Here is a 16,842-nt window from a genome sequence, read left to right on the forward strand (position 1 = left end):
CTCTCTGATCTGGCTGCTGTAAGTTTCCCCCCCCCTTGTCCTACAGAACAATAGGGAGAATGAGTCAAAGTAAAGGAAGGCAAGCAACATGAGGAGGGAAGGGGAGGAGAAATAGGGGGAAGGGCTCACTGCAGGAGGCCTGACCCACTCAGGGCCTTCAGGAAGCAAGCTTCGTGCCTCCTCCTCTGTGGGAAACTGTGGCTCAGATGTTTGAACTTCACCAAGGAGGTTCTGACTGAAATCTACCACCTGCGACCACCACAACAGTTACCTCAGAGGACGGCAGGGAGCAGGTTTCCGACAGCTATGAAGGTGCACACTTATTTATTTGGCTCCTTCCAGGTTGGAGATGAAGATATTGGTAACATCTCACAATTTGCAGTCTACTGTTATATAATGAAGGTCACTGTGACTCTCTATTCATTGGGAGCTAACAACATTTCATTCCCTCGCTCACTAGAGCAAAGTAGGTGAAGCAAGCACGTGACTTTGCTAGAATTGCAGGCTTCCCATGATGCAGGATGTCATTGACTGCACTAACATCACATTGTGGGCACCGCATACCAACTCTTGAGATGTACCTCAACCACAGTGGTTAGCACTGCTGTCTCACAGCACCAGGGACCCAGGTTTGATTCCCGGCCTCGGGTCACTGTCTGTGCAGAGCTTGCATGTTCTCCCCGTGTCTGTGCGGGTTTCCTCTGGGTGCTCCGGTTTCCTCCCACAGTCTGAAAGGCGTGCTGGTTAGGTGCATTGGCCATGCTAAATTCTCCCTCAATGTACCCGAACAGGCACCGGAGTGTGGCGACTAGGGGATTTTCACAGTAACTTCATTGCAGTGTTAATGTAAGCCTACTTGTGACACTAATAAATAAATTTAATAAACTTAACCAGAAGGGAATTGACTATCTTAGTATCAGCTTGTGTGCAACCAGTCATAGAGATTCTTGCAGCTCAGTGCTCTGGATCTTGACAGCTGTCACGATGCATTTAGTCACTGTGCCAGTTATGGGATGATGAGGTCTATCTGTTGACCACATGGCTAATGATTAGGTGAGTAAATCGCGCACACACACGGAGCACGCTTCCAATGAAAGCCATGCTGACACACAAAATATGATCGAGCTGACTATTGTTGAAACATGGCTTCTGCTGCCCACACACCTTTGGAGGAAAGCTGTAGTACTTGGCAACGCGGCTATAACAATTTGCGGTGGACTGCATGTACACTGTACAATCCCAACATGAGGACACAGCCCTTGCTGCCAGCTGAAGTTGAGTACTTCAGAGCAGGGCCAGGAGAAGGAAGAGGAAACCTCGACAGTAACGTATGTTAGGAATTTGGGAAGTTAACAAGGTTAATAGGTGAACTTGAGTCGAGAACAAGAGACAAGTAAGACGATTAGCAGGAGTCTAGGGGAATAATGTGATGTGATTTTCTCGGTAACAAAATTAGCAGACATCTAGAGAAATTGAGGTGAGAAATTGAGAATTAGAAACACTGTTTACCAGACAGAGATCAGTCAGGCCATACAAAGGATAATTTCCAAAGGCAAGGAATTTGAGAGATATAGGCAACCGAATCCACAGGGTGGGCTATCAAAGCAGCTGAACAGTATAACTGCTAGCACCCTCATTGGGGAAGCAGGTTAGTTTTCCATCCAACAGTCAGACAGGCCATCTCATTCAATATCAGTAACTGCAGCTCCAATTCCCCATTCACCAACAATCTCCTACTCTATCATCCTTATGCCATTGATCGTCACATTATTCGCTTGGCCACAAGGCAACGATAAATGCCACCAGAAAATAAACATTGCAAGCCAAATTTATCAATCAAATAATTCCATACTGGATACAAAAGTCAACTAATTGATCACCCTTGTTCACTGGCTTAGTACCTGCCTTACGTGTGTGTCTTTGCCCATCCTTTCTCCTACACAATACTACCTCTGTGACGTGAACATGGTGGTGGACTGCTCCTGACTCTCAGTGGTCTTGGGAGGTCAACCTCAAATAGTTATAGGCCCAGAAGACTTGGCTGTGGACTGCACCATCTTGGCGTGGGTTTGAGCTAGCTGGCTGACAGGCAACACAAATACTACGATGGAGTGGCAGTGGAGGCTAAATGCTGTCTTCCTGACTGATGGTTTTATCTTAAAAAAAACTAAATGGACCTCAAAAATCATCTTAGTAATGTAAGCACTTGAGAGTTCAATAAATACTACCATCTGCCACTTGTACCCATCTTTATGACCATAATCTGCTGATATATTAATAGCTCAAGGCCTATGGAGACTCAATGGCAATCAGGATTATTTACAGACGACACATCAGCAGGATACAACACACAGGTCTATTGGCTGCCCCACTTCTGATTCTCTGCCATGGTCACTGCAGTGTTTCCAATGAGCAATCCAGCAAATTCTGGCATGGATTCAATACTGGAGCATCATTGAGCACCTGATTCTAACCTGTGGCATTTGGTGCCAACATGGCCAACGCAGTGAATTCTACGCTATTCTTTTTTAGTTGCACTATCATACGGCTTTCTGCCTTTAAAGGAGGTTAGGCTAAAATACATAGTTTATTTATTAATGCCACAAGTAGGCTTACATTAACACTGCAATGAAGTTGCTGTGAAAATCCCCGAGTTGCCACACTCCGGCGCTTGTTCGGGTTCACTGAGGGAGAATTCAGCATGGCCAATGCACCTAACCAGCGCATCTTTGGACTGTGGGAGGAAACTGGAGCACCTGGAAGAAACCCACACGGACATGGGAAGAACGTGCAGACTCCGCACAGTGAGTGACCCAAGCCGGGATCGAACCCGGGTTCCTGGCGCTGTGAGGCAGCAGTGCTAACCACTGTACCACCGTGCTGCCTCTAAAAAATACACGTGGAGTGCTACTTTAAACATGGAGTCTCAGTTGACTTCAGGACAGACCCAAGAACAACATGTGGATGTCAGCACTCCAATTTGTGGCGAGTCTTTTCAATCACAGGAAAATTTGGGAGTTCAATGAATCGATGCACACACACCAAATTATTTCCAGTGCGCTCCTTCCAATTGAGATTTCACGGTGAAAGCCAAGCTTTGCAGCAGTTATCTGATGCCTTTTAGATAAGAAATTCCTCTTGTTACATTTTCTCGACATGAAACAGGCAAAGATCTGATTAACCCGAGTATCAGTGCATGCTTCTTGCATGCAAGAACTATAGAGAGGGAACAAACCGTGAGTCTCATTTAATAATTCATCGGTAGCACAAAACATTTTCCCTCAAGGCTAGTTTGAAGAAACTGTTGAACGTGCATCTTGGGATCTTTTGTTCTGATTACAAGTGCGATATAAATGGAAGTTATTGTTGTGGTAACTATTAACTATAACCCTCAGCTATAATCCTTTTTCCTTCACTCTTAAAACTATGCAACTCTTTACTTCTCTCAACCTTTCATCCTGAAATCTAGAGGTCTTTAAAACCTAAGCTTGTCATCACCGGCCCAAGACTGAATTTTCACCCAGGTCTGTCTTGAATCCACCCTGAGCCTTGTGAGATTGGTAATAAATAGAATCACAAGCGTTACACCTTAAACATCCTCTGAATGTAATCCCTTTCACACAAATTACCCAAGATGATAAAAACTTAGGCTAGAATCTTATCACCGTTCACGCCGGCGGGATTTTCCCAACCCACTGCCATGAACAGGGATTTGGTTGGCTGTCAAATTCTTCAGCCTCGCTGTAACGGGACCATGGCGAGATGGGCAGGTAAAATAGCGCCTTCTGTTATTTTTTCAAGTCAATTGTATTTTAAGAGTATAACATAAATTAACTCAAATAATATAATAGCTAAGAGAGGAAAGTTCAAACTTTTATTATTTCTAATGGGAATGAGGTACAATTGAGGACATTAGCAAGGTTGTAGAAAGTACAGATTAGATTAGGGAAATTGTTTATTCAGCTTCTTTTATGTGACGAGACAGATTTTATCAATGAAATGAATGGATCAACCAAAAATTAAATTCAAAATTCTCAGGTTTTGACATGATAAACAAAAAGAAGTGTCTGAACACCTCAGAGCGCCAGGGACCAGGGTTCGATTCCCGGCTTGGGTCACTGTCTGTGCGGAGGTTGCACATCTCCCCGTGTCTGCATGTGTTTCCTCCGGGTGCTTGGGTTTCCTCCCACAGTCCAAAGATATGCATGTTAGGTGAATTGGCCATGCTAAATTCTCCCTCAGTGTACCCGAACAGGTGCCCGAAGTGTGGCGACTAGAGGATTTCACAGTAACTTCATTGCAGTGTTAATGTAAACCTACTTGTGACTGATAAATAAACTTTAACTTTAGTTCCATCATTCTTCATTTAACAATTGTCTTGTTTTGTTTAAGTAATATTGGGCTGGAGGCTGCTGGTTGCATCATTGATCTGTCTTTTTGTTTGTATTAGTTATATATATATATATATATTGCCATTCTGAATGCATTTTTACATAAGTGATACATGCGTCGGAATTCTACTGCCTTGCCTTCCACGGAATCGGAGTGGGTGAGGGGCAGACAACAGAAATGTCCGGTGACCTCGGGCGGGAATTTCTAGTCTTGCTCGAGTGAGGTCGTAAAATATCGTCCATTCCGTTTCAGAGCCAACATCTGCTTGTTGTAGGGATATGTTAATGTACATATGTGCTTTACTGGGGGGGAAATCTCACAGATGGCTCATTGCATCTGTAGCCCAAATCATTATTTTGGTCATTTAAGAGACTGAATTCTGCATGTTAACAATTTGCACCTTTGGTTTTTACAAACTAAAACGGGAGTGCGCTGGGCCAGCAAAAATTCAGAAATTCCATTCAGAAATGCAGAGCTTTGTTCCACATTGCAATGAGGTGCAAAAATGAATGTTCACAGCTAATTGGTTGAGCTGCTAAAAATGTTATTCTGACCAATAATTTTGAAGAGGTATTAAAGTGTGAAAATATGCTCAAGGTGCGAAGAAGAATCGAAAATAGGAGCAGGAGTAGGCCACTCGGCCCTTCAAACATGCTCCGCCACTCAACATGAGCATGGCTAATCCTCTATCTCAACACCATACTCCAGCACTTTCTCTATACCCGTTGACACCCTTTGGGTGGGATTTTCCAGCCGCACTCACCCCTAGACTGGAAAATCCCGCCCGAAGTCAGTGCACCTTTGCATGGTCCGTGTACCACCCGCTATGATTCCCGTGGTGGGCGGGACAGGAAAATTCCGCCCTTCGAGTCTAGAAATCTATCTATTTTCTTCGGAAATATATTCAGTGACTTGGCCTCCACAGCCATCAGTGGCAGAGAATTCCATAGCTTCACCACCCTCTGAGTGAAGGAATTTTTCCTCATCTTTGTCCGAAATGGCCTCCATGATGTGGAGATGCCAGCGTTGGACTGGGGTAAACACAGTAAGAGTTTTAACAACACCAGGTTAAAGTCCAACAGGTTTATTTGGTAGCAAATACCATTAGCTTTCGGAGCGCTGCTCCTTCATCAGATGGAGTGGAAATCTGCTCTCAAACAGGGCACAGAGACACAAAATCAAGTTACAGAATACTGATTAGAATGCGAATCTCTACAGCCAACCAGGTCTTAAAGATACAGACAATGCGAGTGGAGGGAGCATTAAGCACAGGTTCTGTAACTTGATTTTGTGTCTCTGTGCCCTGTTTGAGAGCAGATTTCCACTCCATCTGATGAAGGAGCAGCGCTCCGAAAGCTAATGGTATTTGCTACCAAATAAACCTGTTGGACTTTAACCTGGTGTTGTTAAAACTCTTACTAAATGGCCTCCCCCAGTGCCTGAGATTGTGACACCTTGTTCTAGACCCTCCAGCCAGAGGATACAACATCCCTGCTCCATTCTGTCCAGCCTTGTCCGAATTTTACACTGCCAAACATTAGTGCGTTTTACAGTTGGAAACAGCCAAACAAATGCTCAGAGGCAACATTTCGCAAGGTGCATCTTTAGGTTTGCAAATGGATACAGATTATATCTCTGCATTCTTAACTTAGCACAGTTTCTCCCTGATTACCAATATTATGGTAAGATGACTTTAATTAGGTGTACTATGATATAGCTTGTCAGCACAATGTGTATTTAATACGCATTCAGCTTTTACAATTACACTGTATACAGTGTAGACAACAGCGTCAAATTAGAAAGGGATATTGGGGCGACACGGTGGTAAAATGGTTAGCACTGCTGCTTCACAGTGCCAGGGACCCGGGTTCGATTTCCGGCTTGGGTCACTGTCTGTGTGGAGTTTGCACATTCTCCCCATGTCTGCGTGGGTTTCTTCCGGATGCTCCGGTTTCTTCCCACAATCCCAATAATGCGCTGGTTAGGTGCATTGGCCATGTTAAATTCTTCCTCAGTGTACCCAAACAGGTTCCGGAGTGTGGCGACTTGGGGATTTTCACAGTAACTTCATTGCAGTGTCAATGTAAGCCTACTTGTGACTAATAAATAAACTTCAACTTTTGATAGACTCGGCGAATGGGCAAAGCTGTGGCAGATGGATCCCAATGTAAGTGAGTGTGAGGTTATCCATTTTGGATAACCTCACATTTCTAGATGGTACGAAATTAAATACAATGGATGTCCAAAGAGATTTGGGAGTTCAGGTGCATAGATCTTGAAAATGCCACAAACAGGTGCAGAAAATAATCAAGAAGGCTCATGGAATGCTGGCTTTTATATCTAGACGGCTGGAGCATTAGGACACAGAAGTTATGCTGCAGCTGCACAAAACCCTGGTTAGACCCCACATGGAGTCACTGTGAGCAGATCTGGGCACCACACCTAAGGAAGGATATATTGGCCTTACAGGGAGTGTAGCGTAGGTTTACAAGAATGATATCTGGACTTCAGAGGTTAAGCTATGAGGAGAGATTATACAAATTAGACCTGGTTTCTCCAGAGTTTAGAATGTTAAGGGGTGATCTGATCGAAGTCTTCAACATATTAACAGGAAAAGACAGAGTAGATAAAGATAGACTATTTCCACTCATTGAAGGAGATTCTAGAACTAGGGGGCATAATCTAGGGCCAGACCGTTCAGGAGAGATCTTAGGGAGCATTTCCACACACAAAGGGTGGTAGAGGTTTGGAACTCTCTTCCACAAACGGCAATTAATGCTCGATCAGTTGCTAATTTTAAATCTGAGATAGATACATTTTTGTTAAGCGAAAGTATTAAAGGATATGGACCAAGGACAGGTATATGGAGTTAGGCCACAGATCAGCCATGATTTCATTGAATGGCAGAACAGGATCGAGGGGCTGAATGACCTACACCTGTTCCAGTGCCTATGCATAAGTAAACTAAACTGCATGACGACAGAGGTCAGTTCAATGAAATATGGATGTTTCAACTCTGTAAATACACAAAAAAATAGTGTAAACTTTGTTTAGATTGGTTCAATTTTTTCCAGTAGAATTCCACCTCATCTTTAATTAGTTTGAAATTATTTGAGTTCTGACAATTTTTATCTCAATCATTTAATAGAGATGCCTTAATGTACATGGAATTGATTAAACAGCCAGAAAAACATTCCATGTAGATAGTCAGATGAATCTAATCGTAGAAAATGCACATACAAATGCACTTGGGTTGGTACGTTGGCACAGTGGTTAGCACTGCTGACTCACAGTGCCAGGGACCTGGGCTCAATTCCTGGCTTGGGTCACTGTCTGTGCGGAGTCTGCATGTTCTCCCCAGGTCTGCGTGAGTTTCCTCCGGGTGCTCCGGTTTCCTCCCACAGTCTGAAAGACGTGCTGGTTAGATGCATTGGCCATGCTAAATTCTCCCTCGGTGTACCGGAACAGGCGCTGGAGTGTGGCGAGTAGGGGATTTTCACACTAACTTCATTGCAGTTACCAATGACAGCTTGGGGCAATTTGGTGGCTCTGGCATAATAAGAAGGAGCTTAAGGCTCCGAAAGCTTGTGGCTTTTGCTACCAAATAGCCTGTTGGACTTTAACCTGGTGTTGTTAAACTTCTTATAATGAGAATGTGCCTGACAGAAACCAACAGATCAAGACTTTATTCCAGCTATGAATAATTTAAACATTTGGCAATTGGCTTTCTGGGCTGTGTTTCCCTTGGAATTGCATAAATAGTGGATGGGCCAAATAATAGTGTGCCATGTAACTTGTACCATGGGATAGTGAACAGATTCCCGGCAGGATCACTTGAAATTCCACTCTGCAATATTTTAGCAGAGGCACTGTTTAAACTAAATGGGTTAAACTTTTCACTAAAATAGCAGTGATGGAAACTTCAAGCATATCAATCATTGTGCATTAAAGTAAAATGTTAAAGTTTATTTATTAGTCATGAGTGGGCTTATATTAACACTGCAATGAAGTTACTGTGAAAATCCCCCAGTTGCCACACTCTGGCGCCGAGGGAGAATTTAGCACGGTCAATGGCACCTAACCAGCACATCTCTTTCAGTCTGTGGGAGGAAACCGGAGCACCCGGAGGAAACCCCACGCAGACATGGGGAGAATGTACAGACTCCGCACAGACAGTGACCCAAGCCGGGAATCGAACCCGGGTCTCTCGCGCTGCGAGGCAGCAATGCTAACCACTGTGCCACCGTGCTGCCTCAAATTGCAAACTCCATTAGTATTTTGTGCTGTAATTTTACAGCCAAGGATAAGTTACAAAGGTTTTCCCATAGTTGGTTGTCTAAATTTTTCTGAGGCCACTAGTAATCTGCTCGCTTACACTTTATAGGTACTGACAACTGGCAAAAGCATAATGTAGCTTGTTATGAAGCCAGAGACTGTATCCAGTTCTTTATTAAAAGAAACCATAAAACAGGATTTATACAGCATTATAATTGTGCTGCATTCCATGGATACGAGAAACATCTTTATCACTTCAAGGGGTAACACTTCACTGCGTTTTATAACATTTTTTTCTGGTGAAAGGCTTGTGTGTCATGGAACTGGCAAACTGTGGCACAGATATGCACAGAGAAGAATTTGTCACGACAAGGGGCAGAAGTTTCCCATACTGCCTGCCACGGGAATCATAGCAGGCGGGACAGGACCATGCAAAGATCCACTGACCTCAGGCAGGATTTTCTGTCTTAGAAACATAGAAAAACTACAGCACAAAACAGGCCCTTCGGCCCCACAAGTTGTGCCGAACATATCCCTACCTTTTAGGCCTATCTATAACCCTCCATCCTATTAAGTCCCATGTACTCATCCAGGAGTCGCTTAAAAGACCCTATTGAGTTTGCCTCCACCACCACTGACGGCAGCCGATTCCACTCGCCCACCACCCTGTGTGTGAAAACCTTCCCCCTAACATTTCCCCTGTACCTACCCCCCAGCACCTTAAACCTGTGTCCTCTCGTAGCAGCCATTTCCACCCTGGGAAAAAGCCTCTGAGAGTCCACCTGATCTATGCCTCTCAACATCTTATATACCTCTATTAGGTCTCCTCTCATCCTACGTCTCTCCAAGGAGAAAAGACCGAGCTCCCTCAGCCTATCCTCATAAGGCATGCCACTCAATCCAGGCAACATCCTTGTAAATCTTCTCTGCACCCTTTCAATCTTTTCCACATCCTTCCTATAGTGAGGCGACCAGAACTGAGCACAGTACTCCAAGTAGGGTCTGACGAGGGTCTTATATAGCTGCATCATTATCCCTGGACTCCTAAATTCAGTCTTGGGGCGAGCGTGGCTGGAAAATCCCACCCATGGTAAATTAAGCTTTTGTGGCAAAATCATCACAACACCTGATTCTACATTTCCTATTTGGAGTATAAATAGTGTCGTTATAACTTAAAGAACAACAACTGCAACAAGTGGTGACCATGAACCAACATTAATCTGCTGGAGTAAATTTGCGTCTTGTTGGCCAGAGATCTCTCACTAATGGATTATGATTTACTTGTGAGTGTTGGTGCGTAATGGGGCAAACTCCATTATAGAAAAGGGAATATTTCAAGTTGGTTCTAGCACAATACTATTGTTTCACTCAGCTCTTAGCTTTCCTGTTCTTGCATATTCAGGGGAGGCGATGACCTAGTGGTATCATCGCTGGACTATTCATCCAGAAACTCATTCTGTGCACCCGGTTCAAATCCTGCCACAGCAGATTTGAATTCAATAAAAAATATATATATTTGGGCGGCACGATGGCACAGTGTTTAGCACTGCTGTCTCATTGCGCCAGGGGCCCGGGTTCAATTCCAGCCTCGGGTAACGGTCTGTCTGTGTGGAGTTTGCAAGTTCTCCCCATGTCTGCGTGGGTTTCCTGTTTCCTCCGACAGTCCAAAATTGAGCAGGCTAAGTGGATTGGCCATGCTAAATTGCCCCTTGGTGTCCCAAGATAGTGGTATGGTGGGTGGCACAGTCTTTAGCACTGCTGCCTCACTGTGCCAGGGTCCCAGGTTTGATTCCCGGCTTGAGTCACTATCTGTGCGGAGTCTGCATGTTTTCCCCGTGTCTGCGTGGGTTTCCTCCGGGTGCTCTGATTTTCCTCCCACAGTCCGAAAGACGTGCTGGTTAGGTGCATTGGCCATGCTAAATTCTCTCTCAGTGTACCCGAACAGGCACCAGAATGTGGTGACTAGGGGATTTTCACGGTAACTTCTGTGCAGTATTAATGTAAGCCTACTTCTGACACTAATAAATAAAATTTAAAAATTAAGCTTAAAAAAATGTGCAGCTTAGAGGGATTAACAGGGTAAATACGTGGGGGCACGGAAAAAGGGTCTGAGTGGGATCCTCTGTCAGAAAGTCAGTGCAGACTTGATGGGCCAAATGGTCTCCTTCTGCACTGTAGGGACTCTATGATATTTAGCAACGTCCTGCTTCTTTTTTTCGAGGGTTAAATTTCCAAATGACAATTGACTGGTTTGAAGAAACCTTGAAGTTAGAAGTGATGGAACGTGAGTTTTCCCCCATGATTTTCAATATTGGACTGGCGAGTTGGGAAGCTTTCTCTGTTTGCCCTTCACAGCAAAATCAGTAACAACAAATTGCAAATTTAATAAATCTTCGCCACGATAAAATCTTCGATTGCAAAACAAGCTACCAAATGGAATCCAAGTACTTCCACTCAGCAACCATTCCCTCTGACACAGTAATTAATTTTATCACATCCTTTCACTCCGTTGTAGTATAATGTACATGTTAAATAAAATAAATGCCAATGTGCCAGTGTGAAAGTAATTGTAATAGTTACCCTTGAAATTAATCTCATTAGGATTCTTTATTGGCAACAAGAACTGAGGTTTAATATCACTTCGGAATCAGTTTCCTATTTAGCACAGGAATGTGTGTCTAGAGCGCAGCAAATATTGACTTTACTTACTGGTTGAGGACAGGAGTATAGGCCGTCTTATCCTCATCTACACAAGAAACCATCAAAGTGATGAGTTTAGGCCAGAAATCTAGGTTTTTGATGGTGGGCCCTTGGTCTTCACGAGGGATCTCTTGCTTTTTACTCTGTGAAAGTAAAAGTTCTTCTTTAGTTCAAAAGCAACATGTCAAGTTGGAAAAAATAAACTGATTCATTTTAATAGCCAATGTTCTACCTATCTTCATGATATTACACAGCTCAAAATCATACCGCGTGGAACAGTTGACATAAGACAGCAAATAGGTAAAAAGCTGAAATAATTGGTTAAAAGTACTCAATAGTATCCCACCCAGAGCCCCTTGAGCCATCAGGGGGTTTGTAACGTGTGTCCAAGTCTTTTCTTACATTTGTTCTTGGGACATAAGCATCGCTGGCAAAGCTAGCACTTTTTGCCCATCCTGAATTGCCCTTGAGTGACTGATCGGCTATTTCAGAGGGTAGTTATAGAATCATAGAATCCCTACAGTGCAGAAAGAGGCCATTTGGCCCATCGAGTCTGCACCGACCACAATCCCACCCAGGCCCTAACCCCGTAACTGCACGCATTTACCCTACCTAGTCTCTCCTGACACTAAGGGGCAATTTATCATGGCCAATCCACCTAATCCGGACATCTTTAGAGTTAAGTGTCAACCTTACTGCTGTGGATCTAGAATCAGGTATGGACTAGGTCGGGTAAGGTTTGCCTGCTTTCCTTCCCTGAAGAACCTTAATGAATCAAATGGATTTTCACGACAATCCTCTGGTTTATTGATCACCCATTACCAAGACTAGCTTTTTATTCCAGGTTTAATAACTAATTAAGTTTAAATTCCTTCAGATGTGAACTCATGCCTCCAGAACACGTATCCAGGCCTCTGGATTACTATTCCTATAACATTACCACTATGCTGCCAACTAAGATACCATGTTCCACTGGGCGAGGTTAGCTGATTGTAAATTTTACTCCAAATACATTGACCAAAACTTGCTGGGAGAGCGATTATATCCATAGGGACCGGATCCCCTGTACAAGCAGAACATCAATGGCTGCTAGTGCCTCAGGGGAAAAATGTCCCACAATGGGGGAGAAGAGGTCATAAACCAAGTAAAATCTGTATTCATAGAATCCCTATGGCGCAGAAGGAGGCCATTCGGCCCATCAAGTCTGCACCGACTCTCCAACAGAGCATCTCACCCAGGCCCATCCCACGTCCTATCCCCCGTAACCCCACATATTTACCCCACTAATCCCCCTAATCTACAAATCTTGGGACACTAAGAGTCAATTTAGCATTCAGCGTTGAACAGCAGATAAACTCAATGCCTCTGGTTTTGTTTTGGAATGGTATAAAGTCCAAAATTACTTTTAAAAACATTTTTGCCTTTTTCCTCTCCTGAGCTGAAGCCCATTTTTGACGTCTTTGTTCTATCACCGACCGAACAAGCACAAATCTGACACGCGTTTGAGTAATTGCATTCTTAAACTTTAATACAATGTAAAAAGCTGTCACAAAACAAAGTGCAAAATCCCCTGTTGGGTGGTCTGTTTGGCAAAATCTTGAAAATCAGATGCTGAACCTTTTTGCTATCGGACGGCCAGGCAGTCCCCTCACATACACCTTGATTGATCCATGGCAAAGAACAGTGCCTTAAGCAATGAAGTGTCAGCCTTTCCCTCCCCACAGTGCAATGGTTTGTTATAATTCAACCTAATAGCTGTTCAATCATGAAACCCATCACCATGAAGGGAATCAGCATTCTGGGAATTTAAACCTACAGCCCTGCAGTCAGACGCGAGTGTTTGCAAGTCCAAACTACTGAAATCTCGTCTGCATTTACTTGGCGCAATCAATGTCTGTTGTGAAATTAAGTCACAGGAATTGCAGCCAATTGTAGTGGCGTCCAAACAACTACACACTAAAGTTACTGCTTCCTTCTTTCTGTTCGCTATCCTCATCATTACATTACAAAGAGTAAAGACAATTGTAACTGTTTCAGCTGGCCCTTTGTGACTGCAATCCTTTTCGTAGATTCATAGAATCCCTACATAGTGCAGAATGAGGCGATTTGGCCCATCGAGCCTGCACCGACCACAATCCCACCCAAGCTCTATCCCTCTAACCCCCACATATTTACCCTGCTAATCCCCCTTGTGGTGGACCTCAGTTGTGCCTTTGTCCTATATGGACCACCGTTGTGTGTGTTTGTCATACCTGGACACATCCCCTTCCAGTTTGGTTCCTCCCCTCAGCACCTAGTATAAAGGTGGCTGTCTCCTCCCCCTTGTTCAGTCCAGGTCGGTTAATTGTTGGGATCTGCTCCTGATTCTGTTGTGAATAAAAGCCTACACTTATATTGGCATATCGGTAGTCTTTCGCCTTATTGATAGTGCATCACCCCTGACACTAAGGGGCAATTTAGCATGGTCAATCCACCTAACCCACACATTTTTGGACTATGGGAGGAAACCGGAGCACCTGGAGGAAACCCACACAGACACGGGGAGAACGTGCAGACTCCACACAGTCACCTGAGGCTGGAATTGAACCTGAGTCCTTGGTGCTATGAGGCAGCAGTGTTAATCACACTGCCACCCATGCTACATCTCAGTTGCATTTCAAATTGATCAATTATATTTTTATGGAAACATGTTGGGCAGGATTTCCAGACCACCCCCCCCCCCCCCCCCCCCCCACCATCTCTGCGGCGCCTTTTCTGGTGACAGAGGCAGCTCACCATTGGCTGGATTTTCTAATCCCACCGATGTCTATGGCGTTTTGCTTGAGATACAGGGCAGCTTCATTATAGTACCGTATAGTTTAGAGCATCATTTAGACATCTACCATGTATTCTTGTCCCTTTTCACACTTGTATGTCATAACAAAATGATCATCCTTGTTTCATGCTGGGCAGTACAAAGGGGAGGTGGTGGCCTGGTGGTATTATTACTCGACTATTAATCCAGAAATTCAGCTAATGTTCTGGGGACCCGGGTTTGAATCCCACCACTACAGATGGCGGAATTTGAATTCAATAAAAAATATCTGGAATTAAGAATCTACTGATAACAATGAAACCATTGTTGATTGTTGGAAAAACCCATCTGGTTCACTAATGTCCTTTAGGACATTTCCTTCCTTTAGGGAAGAAAATCTGCCGTCTTTACCTGGTCTGGCCTACATATGGCAAAGTGGTTGACTCTCAACTGGATGGGCAATAAATGCTGGCCAGCCAATGACACTCATGTCCCACAAATGAATTTTAAAAATGTACAAGTATGCCTGACAGGAAAGATCCTTACAGCAAGTCTGGTCTGCTTTTCTATTTTTTTTGAAATGTTATTTCCACCAGGTACTGAGTGCCTCCCAAGCCTTTGTTCCAAATGTTTAATGTTCTTTGCTTGCACGATCGAGAACTGCCATCATAGGTTTCTGAATGAGAATCCCTCTCTCTGAGCTGCTGGAATGATGCATTGAAGAGGTTATCAAGCAGGTCCGGTGCATGGCAAGAATTTGCACTGTCCCTGCAGTACTACTGCACCACCAGACATGACCACACCTCATGAGGACAACTACTGAGTCGAATGGAGGATCCAACTCTCAAGGTGACCCAGTGGTCCACACATGCATGAAGGTTCAGTTAACCGTTATGTGGGATAGCTCTTCAGAAACACCACAGCCATAATGTGACAGGTTTTACAGGGCATTGCACAAGAAAAGTGATCATCAGGAAGCAAAGCCTGATTGGCTGACCTGGCAAAATTCCATCAACTATATTTCACAGAATCACAGAACTGTTATAAGACAGATGGAGGCCCTTTGGCCCATCATGTCCATGCTGGTTCTCCAAATGAGCAATGCATCTCGTGTGATTCCCCTTTCTTTCCCAGTATCCCTCCAGCATTTTTTCATTTCAGGTAATAATCCAACTCCCTCTTGAATGCCTTGCTTGAACTTGCCCCCACCACAATCTCAGGCAGCACATTCCAGATCTTAAACGTTTGCTGCATGAAAACACAGGGAAGCTTTTTATTCCACATTTAATAATTAATTGAGTTTAAATTCCTTCAGATTTGAACTCATGTTGCCAGGGCATGGACCTAGACCTCTGGATTCTAGTCCAGTAACATTACCACTATGGGCAGGATTTTCCAGCGGCGCTTACCCCAAGACCGGAAAATCCTGAGGTCAACGGACCTTTGCATGCTCCGTGTCCCGCCCGCTACAATTCCCGTGGCAGAAAGGACGGGCTAATTCCGCCCAATGTCAATATAATGTGTCCCATTACACAAGGTTTGCTCATTGTAAATTTTGCTGCAAATGCCTTGATCAAAACTTGCTGGGAGAGCTACACATTCATTGGGGTTGGAATCGCAGTGCCAGCAACACATAAATCACTGCTAGTGCCTTAGGGAAAAGAGAACACTTCTCTTCATGTCTCCATTGCTTCTTCCGGCAATTGCCTTCAATCTCTCGTTCTCAATCCTTCCACCAGTGGGAACGTATATTTTCCCCCATCTACCCTGTCCAGACCCCTCCTGATTTTGTATACCTCTTTCACAACTTCTCCAAGGAAAACAGTTCTAACTTCTCCAATCCTAGCTCCTCATTGCTGAAACCATTCTGGTGAACCATTCTGGCAAACTCTCGGAAATCTTCACACCTTTGTGGCACTTAGAACTGGAGACAATACGCTGGTCCAGTCCGAGTCAGTGTTTTATACGTGTTTGCTGGTTTTGTTGCACCTACCTAGTGACAGCTAAGGTCTTCACAAGGTCCATGGCTAGCCGAAAACCACATGCAGAGCAGTGCCATTTGCCTGTATAGACACCTACTGCCGATATGAATCATAGGACTGGCACCACCATAGACAGAACCACAGTCTCAAGCCTGCACACAGAGTTTTCTTATCCCTAGCTTTTGGCGGGCATTAATTAAACACTTGCCTTTCCGGTTTGGGTAACATTTAAGTCTTTCTCAAGGTTTTTGGATTGTGATCATCCCTTTAACATTTCTCACCCACACAATTTTCTGCTCCCAGCACCAGCGAGCGCTCTGCATTTTTACAGTCTCTGCCAGGATGGCGGTTGGATTATGCAAATGAGCTGCCCCATTTTGTGCCAACAGGACATTACCACGCAGACAGGATAGTGTCAGCTTTTAACCTGCCAAGGTTGATTTACGTACAGGAAAATCAACCCTGCCTGTAGCTTCCCCTGATAATCAGGAATAGAATTTTGAGTTTTGGACGGGACCCACTATCGGGATCACAAACCCACACTGTCGGGAACAGTCTCCTGGTGGTGGTTTTTTTTCTGAGGCCAGAGTGGCCAGAGGACAGGTTTGCTATTCAACGAAAGATAGTGGATGGGCTCTCAAAACTGAAAGGTCAATAGGTGGCCAACCTTTGAAAGGGGTCATCATTGTGGAGGGGGGA

At 44.2% G+C, this 16,842-nt stretch overlaps 1 protein-coding gene across 4 annotated transcripts in view; it reads right to left on the reverse strand.

The window, feature by feature from the left end:
- Window positions 1–16,842, reverse strand: part of unc13c (unc-13 homolog C (C. elegans)) — a 640,043-nt gene that overhangs the window by 163,106 nt on the left and 460,095 nt on the right. For all 4 annotated transcript variants that reach the window (XM_078241487.1, XM_078241484.1, XM_078241485.1 and 1 more), the window contains one exon: window positions 11,377–11,510. In XM_078241487.1, the coding sequence (XP_078097613.1) occupies window positions 11,377–11,510 (134 nt within the window). The remainder of the gene's footprint in view (window positions 1–11,376; window positions 11,511–16,842) is intronic.

Source organism: Mustelus asterias, chromosome 24, assembly GCF_964213995.1.
Source record: "Mustelus asterias chromosome 24, sMusAst1.hap1.1, whole genome shotgun sequence".
NCBI lineage: Eukaryota > Metazoa > Chordata > Chondrichthyes > Carcharhiniformes > Triakidae > Mustelus > Mustelus asterias.